Genomic DNA, 8,538 nt, shown 5'->3' with positions numbered 1-8,538 from the left:
TCTTCATGCTTTATTTAAGACAAAAACAGTATTCTTATAATGATTCTTCCCAAATACCTAACCAGTAACTAGGATACCTAACTCAATTTCGTTCTAAAAAAATGTAAGGGAAAAAATATATATATGACGAGATAATAGTGATTCTTCCTTTAAAGTTTGTGATTGTTGTCCTTACTGCTCAATTATTGTAGATATAATCACGCTTAACTTCATCAAATCTAGATGGAGGATCTTGTCCAAATTCCACGAACTTTTACTGCATAAGTAGGATTGGAAATAGACTGACTTAAATTTTTGTTTTAATAAGTTTGGTCTATATTGTAAATAGATGGACTAAATTTAGGTTTGTTATTTTTTATAAGTTTTTTTTTTTTCAGATTCGAGTCGATTAAAAGTCGGACAAATTCATAAGCCCTATTTCGTGATTTATAACTCAAAACAATAAAATTAAAAAATTTAAATTGACCTTAAATGTATTCTGAAATTTATACTTCCTAATTTATATACAATTTTTTTTTATTATAATCTTAACTAATCTTAACTATTAATTCTTTTTTGTTTTATTTTGTATTTAATATGAGTAAATAGTTAAAAGTATAAATTAAGAATAAGTTAATTTTACAAAAAGAGCAATAATGCTAGAGACTAATAACTTTTGTAATTGGTAGCCATCAAATAGCCATCAATGATGATTTAATGGTGTAAGATTGGTATGAGATTTCATCTAATGACTCACCTTTCTCTGCTGATTATATGCTGACCAAAATTCAATAAAATTGCTGGCCCCTAAACTTTTCCTTACAAAAATGATTTTGACGAGTTGGCCTAACGAATTTTGTGATTTATTTTTTTCTGAAAGTCTATGACTTGACCTTTTTAATTAATAGGTTTTATAAAAAGGTCAAAGTCTAACTTATTTAATAAAACGATTCGAATTAAACTGAACTTAAAATGAGCCAAACCATAAATTCTATCGAATAACCTGACCCACTTCCATCTCTATATACAATTGGCATGATAGTTAGGTTTCTGAATATGATTTGGTTGTTGGATCCTTCAAATTGAATTGAATTAGACAAGAATATTGTAGTCCATAATTTAAATCCGTAACAATAACTGATTATATGATATGAAAATATGATATTATGATATCCAATTGTATGTAATTCAATAATAAATTGGTATAAACTGTTTCTTCCCTCGCTTTGAAAACGATGAGATACACATTGTATATAAGCGGAATGTCAAATTTCACACTAATATATATTAAGATATTTCTCTTGTCTATTTATTTAAAAAAAAAGGAAGCTTTTTGAAAAGAAAAATGTGGGAGGAATTGAAGAAGGGACCCCAAACATTTTGGGTACGCTTTGGTTTGTAATAAAAGAATCGTATCTATCAGGTCCCTTAGCTTTGAATTCAATTGGTTAGTGGGTTCAGTGGCTGCCAATTCATCTTTAATAATAATTATAAAGTAATTGTGGGGGTTCCATGTAAAGTCAACTTTATGATGGGGTGCAAGATAAGATTTAGGGTTTTTTGTTTGCATTGAGATGCAAATTAATGAAAAGTTGGGGCTGGTTAGTTAACATGTGGACTATAAATGGATGGAGAGAATTTGATGGGATCACTTTACAATTATTATGGAAACCAAATTAGGCAGTAGCCACAAACATGACATGGCACAAAAGATCAATGTTTTTGGGTCCATGCATCACTACATCCTGAGTTTCTATTATTCCACCTCACCAAACCTGTTATTTGAAGAAATCATATAGCTAGGTTTAATAATTAGATTACATGAATCTTCCCGAGATAACTAGAAAAACTAATTAATAATGCAAATATTATTTTATTTCATTTTATGAGTTTTATATAAAGATGTTTTTTAATAATTAAAATTTAACACATATAATCGATTAAATCATATTATTTTTGTCAAAATTAGACTAGATAAATTGATTTGACCGAAAAATAGTGAATCAAATCTTGAACTGGTCTAAATTAATATTATTTTTTTATAGAAAATAACTACAATATCCTATTATAAAAAACGACTAAAATACTTCTATTATATATATTAATTTGAAAATTCTAAATTTTAGTCCTTTATTTTTCTATTGTAGGATTTGAATTTAGAATTTTTAAAATTAATTAATATATATATAATAAGAGTATTTTAATTATTTTCTATAATAAAGGTATTGTAGCCATTTTTTATAAGAAAAATAATATTAATTTAGATCAGTTCAAGATTTGATTCACTATTTTTTTTGTTAAATCAATTTGTCTAGCCTAATTTTGACAAAAATAACATGATTTAATTGATTATATATGTTAAAATTTAATTACTGAAAAACATCTTTAAAAAAATACGTTTTAGGCGTCTTTATCTGATTGACTCCCTAATAATTAAGCTCAAACTAAAAATTTGATTAGTTCTTAAAGTGGTAAAAAAAACTAACATAATCGATATAACTATTTTACAAAAGTAATTAAGTTCAAGGATTCTTAAAGTGGTAAAAAAGTTTTTAATAAAATCTAAGCATATATCACTATAATTTTTTGAAATAAAGACCGATTTTTTTACTATAGATTAAATTTTTTTATGACAAAAAAAATAGTTGGTAGATAAATAAATATTCAGTGATCAACACCAAAAAGTATAATTTAGTTACTAAATCGTTAGCTAAATAAGAAATTAGCTACGATTATAGTAATAATTTAGTTATTCATCAGTGAGTATGTACTATAAATAAAATAAAACTTTTGAAAAATATGATAACAATTTTAGTTATTCAGTGAGTTACTGGGATTTGAAAAGGGTGTGCATTATTTATGTGGACCAACAAGTATATGTACTATTTTGTGAAGTGATAATATAGTTTTGATTGGACAAAATGTCCAAAAAAGCTACTGTCTATATAGGTTAAGTTAAAAAAAAAAATTTATTGAAGAGATTAATTTGTTAAATGCATCTTGTTTTCTTTGGTTGAAAATTTAAAATATGCTCATTTATAGCATTATCAACAATTTAATTTAATAATGGGAAAACCGAAAACATAGCTTATATAGCTTCTTACTGAATATATGTGTGCACAAACTAAGCACCAGTACTAGAGTACATAGTACAAAACAAAATTGAATGGTCTACATTCTAGGTAAAAATTAAAAAAATAAGTACATAATATAAAATAAGAAAAAAATAGATAAAAATAATTAGAAAATAATCCAATCTTAAAAAATTATTTTCACAAATAAAAATTGTTCTTTAATTATATATAGTGATGAACTTAAAGATATTAAATAATGATTTAAAAATCACACAGCATATGATTACAATTTTATATCCGACAAAAAATTAAATAATTAAATAATAATTTCGATTTATAAGATATTTTTAAAAATATATTATACTATTTTATCACAAAAATATTATTTACACAATAAAATTAACTATCAAAATTTATTACTATGTATATTTATGTACAAATTCATGTGTAATTTAATTAATTTTTAATGTATATTTTTTTATTTTAATGTGTATTTTAATTTAGTAATTTATTTTAGTGGTTCATTTTAGTGGTTCATTTTAGCATACACCAAATTTGATTGATTTTATAATTATTTAAACATGTTTTATCTTTTCTATATTGTTCCATCCATATGCATATGTAGTGCACAAAAATTTAAAGAAGATAGAGTTAGTTGGGGTTGTGAGGTCAAAAATGTACTGCTGTAAAATTGACCCTTGTTTTTCATTGTAAAAAAAGCAACAAGCGGCGCCAGCTATGTCACAAGTCACAACCTATATCTATCTGAGTCATTCACTTGAGATTCTTTTTGCCTAGTTGAATAGAACCATTAGCCATTTGGAACCCAAAATTATATGAAAAATAAATTAATTAAATAATAAAGAACAAAGCATTAGAAACCCTTTAATTTGCTGGGTTGTTTAATTTTGGTTTCAATGGTATTGAATTTTCTACTCTTTATATACGTATGTTGTTATTATTAAGAGGTACAATTAGCAAATAAGTTGTAAAGGAACCTAATTTTGGTGACAAGACAATACATGCATAGAATTAAATTATTATATATAATTTAATAAAATTTTTATATATATATGATCACATTATTAGTAAATCTTGGTGGCGGATTCATCTGAACTTATGCATTGAATTAGAAAGTCTTCCACTAACTCAATTTTAGTGGTTATTATTGTTTTTTGTCTCTTAATCTTAAGGTATCACAATCAACAAAATTAAATGTAGTTCCACTTTTTTAGGCAGTGGATTAGAATATAATTCAATTCAAGAGACGAGTTTAGTGTCTCAGTGAAACAATGCACACCATTAAAAACACTTCAGGAGTTGAAGAAGATTTTATTATATATGGTTTAGACTTTAGAGAATAATTATATTATTGTTGATGAGAATATTGAAAATAATCATTATTGTCCATATTATTTTCTTTGGAAGGAAAAACAGACTCAGTATTTGCTATGCAAGTCAAATAGTATCTGTATTTTGGGGAGGAAAAAGATGCAAATAAATCTATCTTATTAAGTTTTTTTAATTATGTATATATAATGAAACACGTTTTATTTCAAAATAATTGCTAACTTGTATAAAGTGATGCATTAAAAATTAGTTAAGTAATTCATTGTCAGATACACTAATTAAAAATTGACAAGATACATTAATTATTTGAATGTACAATTTATCTCTAAACTTTAGAGTGTATGTAATTCATCCTATACAATTTTTCTTTTTAAAAAGTGAAATTCAATACTGTCAAAATTTTTAAATGTGCATTATATTGTTTTGATTAACATTTTATATTTTTTTTTTAAAAAAAATGTTGGTAATCAACTTTTACATTAAAAAAAATCCAAGAAGTTGACTATTATAATTTTTTAAAAGAAATCTTTAAGTATAATAACCCACAGTTTAGATATTAAAAAAAAAGAAAAAATAATAATAATAATAATAATAATAATAATAATAAAAAATAAATAAATAAAGTTTATATTTATTTATTTATTTATTTTTTACCAAAGATAGGGAGACTCAAACTTGCAATCTCTTAGTTGAGTATGAAGAGATTATGTCATTTGAACTACAAGTTTATATTTATTTAAATTTTACTTTTATATTAAAAATAATAATGTTACTATGCTAATGTCACACCCATGGACACATGAGAAAAATGAAAAACTTTAACCCAAACACTCCAATTTTTCTTTTTTACTTATTATTACAATTTATTTTATTGATTTCTCCTTTCTGAAATATAGTTTATTTATTTATTTATTTATTTATTTATTTATTTGAAGATTGGGATGTTTAAAACAAGAATTAATAAATCAATAAACTACTTAATCTGCGGGTAGCATATCAAATAATTCCCCATATCTCTAGAAAATGGGAGCCACGTCATTAACAGCAGATCATTTTAGTAATGTTTTAGAGCGCATTATTAGCATCTATAATGCTTCACCAACAGAAAAAAGCAAAGCCACTCCATAAATTAATTAAATTGCATTATTTTTTTTATATATGTAAAAAAGGAATTGATTTAGTTATTTAGATTAAGCCTAAATATTCCAGATAACATGAAATTTAATTTGCTAGTGACACGCAAGAAAATTGTCAATCACATCAGTTTATGGCAAATAATATTGTGTGTTTGTGCATATAATTAACTTTGCTTGTACCATACCATAAGCCTCTAATCCTGGAGATGCAAGAAAATATAAATATGATATATAAAAAGAAAAAAGAAACAAAAAATAAAGAGGTGGCTATAGAGAGGATTTGGAACTAGACTGTTTCATTTAGCAAGTTGAGGGGAAAAAGCTTCTCAATTTGAACAAAACTTTGCATCCACATGTTTAATAAAGACGTAGACAGCACTTCTTCTTCTTTATTCAATATTATGTTTTCACATATTTAAGTGCTGATGTATATATAAAATGTTTTATATTATCATTAAATTATTTTTTCCCATTTTTATTATTATTCAAGCTCTGATAGTTAAACTTAAAGTTAATAATAAATATACAATATACAATATATTTAAGAGTCATATTATATAACCATTAGTTTTCTAAAAAAATATATATAATTAATATCAACTATATTAATTATATATTAAAATTAGCTACCAAAATTAATTATTAATATAAAGAAAAAATATAGGGTACCAACATATTATCTATCAACTTATTGTTAACAATAATTAATTATTATATTTTAAACACATATATAAAGAGACATATTCAGGAAATATATCTATAAAAATATTTCTATTAAACACAGCCATTAAAAAGACATTTTTATTAGACACATTCACGAAGACACTTCCATTAAACACAATTATAAATAAGAGTTGACAGAAGTTGGTAGAAATACTGTTGATAACGTAACAAAACCGTAATATAAAACATATGCTCGGCACATATATTTTACAGAAATACATAATAGCTGATTTTTACGTAGAAATAACATTCTTGAAATCCAATAAAGAAAAAATGAAATTAGTTAATTACAATTTTATTACATAAAGTTGTAACGCGTTACACACAGCACACATACAACCCTCCCTAAGGACCCTTATAAATAGAGCATCTCGAATGAAGTTCTAAGCAGTGTAACAAAAATCTTTACTTCTTTTTTGTATAACAAAGCTTCATTCATTTCATTTCTTTGTTATCTCTCTGATCTCACACAAACAATCAAGAAGAAATTAAACAAAAACATGTCAGAAACTCTTCGTATGATTGTTGCTGTTGTTGGAAATGCTGCTTCCGTAGCACTTTATGCTGCACCAACGTATGTTAATGTTACATAAACACCAAATTATGCTTCAATACTCCATTAACAATATATCATGTTAATGTTTTTTCTTCTGCTTAATTGCTTGCAGTGTAACCTTCAAGAGGGTGATAAGAAAGAAGAGCACTGAGGATTTCTCATGCATTCCATACATCATAGGACTCTTGAATTGTCTCTTGTTCACATGGTATGGATTGCCAATTGTGAGTTACAAGTGGGAAAATTTCCCTCTTGTTACTGTTAATGGAGTTGGGATTGTTCTTGAGTTCTCCTATGTTGTCATCTATTTCTGGTTTGCTTCTTCTAAGGGAAAGGTCAGTTTCATCCATGCAAACACTTTTCATTCTTCATGCATGGAAGAAATTCATGAAATGGGTACAAAAAAGTTTACATTTTTTTTTTTGTTTCTTTTTGTTCAGGTGAAGGTGGCAATGGTGACAATACCAGTTCTTATACTGTTCTGCATAGCTGCTGCAGTTTCAGCTTTTGCATTTCATGACACTCATAAAAGAAAGTTGCTTATTGGAAGCATAGGTTTAGGTGTTTCTGTTGCCATGTATGCTTCTCCTCTTGTTGCCATGGTAAGTGATTCTTGTTAATTACCCTAAAAGCAGAACAAAAACAGAGGAAACAGAGTAACAACTCTGTTTATTTATATGTTTATCTTAACTTTGATCATTATTTCAGAAACAAGTCATAAAAACCAAGAGTGTGGAGTTTATGCCTCTACCATTATCTTTGTGCTCTTTCTTGGCTGGTTCACTATGGCTGACTTATGGAGTCATGATTCGCGATGTATTTGTGGCGGTATGTATATATAATTATCCGAAAAGAAATTGTTAATACTAGTGTATCAATAAGCACTGCACTGCGCGCCGTGCAGAACTGCGCGCAGTGCATTGTTATGAGAATAAGAATATACTAATGGTTGCGATTTTATGTCATGGTGATGTATATAGGGACCAAGTGTGGTTGGAGTGCCATTGGCCATACTCCAATTAGTTCTCCACTGCAAATACCGGAAAAGGAGTGTTTTGGAGGTACCAAACAAGGAGGGAATGGAAGAAAATGGTAACTTTGAGAAAGTGGATTTGGAAAAGGGAAGCTTGGAAATGAATGAAGTGGAAATCAATGTGACAAATCAAAAGAACAATGGAGACAACTTGTGAAAAAACAAATGTTGAAAACATGGTAGGGTGATGAAGGGTTTTCAGAAAAGTTTCTACTTAGATTCTGCCTTTTTAATGTTCTTTTCTTCTTTCTTTCTTTCTTTCTTTTTTTTTTCTCCTTCTTTTTTGTATTATTGTTATTAGGGGTAAAAATGGTGTTAGCCATGGATGTATTCATCACATAAAGATCAGTTAACACTTGGTTCTTTTTTGCTTACAATTGTCTTGCTTTACGTATTAATGTCTAGTTATGAAGCACTAATGCTATAAAATAAAAAATAATGGAGGAAGCATATCCACATCTAATATAAAAATTATAACATAACATTGTATATAATAAATACAAAAATATTATTTGTATACTAAAATTAATCATCGTGTATATAAATAAATGTATAATTAATTTATTTTTAATATATATTTTAGCACCCAAATCCATTAATCAGTAGTTACTGATTAGCCCATTAAGTTACCTAGATCATTAGAAATATAAATGAAATGGGGTTAATGGGATATTATCCCAATTGTAA

The 8,538-nt window shown here is 26.3% G+C and overlaps 1 protein-coding gene across 1 annotated transcript; it reads left to right on the top strand.

Moving 5' to 3' along the window:
* The first annotated feature begins 6,595 nt into the window (after positions 1-6,595).
* On the top strand, positions 6,596-8,228 carry LOC107605942 (bidirectional sugar transporter SWEET3b). The gene is made up of 5 exons (XM_016307896.3): positions 6,596-6,836; positions 6,931-7,153; positions 7,259-7,420; positions 7,527-7,646; positions 7,799-8,228. Exons 1-5 carry the CDS (start codon positions 6,763-6,765, stop codon positions 8,006-8,008), a joined length of 789 nt encoding a protein of 262 aa, XP_016163382.1. The 5' UTR covers positions 6,596-6,762; the 3' UTR covers positions 8,009-8,228.
* Positions 8,229-8,538: the final 310 nt, after the last annotated feature.

This window comes from Arachis ipaensis, chromosome B7 (assembly GCF_059453495.1).
Source record: "Arachis ipaensis isolate K30076 ecotype BB chromosome B7, ASM5945349v1, whole genome shotgun sequence".
In the NCBI taxonomy this organism is placed as follows: domain Eukaryota; kingdom Viridiplantae; phylum Streptophyta; class Magnoliopsida; order Fabales; family Fabaceae; genus Arachis; species Arachis ipaensis.
The sequence above is the reverse complement of the archived record's forward strand: the minus strand, read 5'-3'. Positions and strand labels throughout refer to the sequence as shown.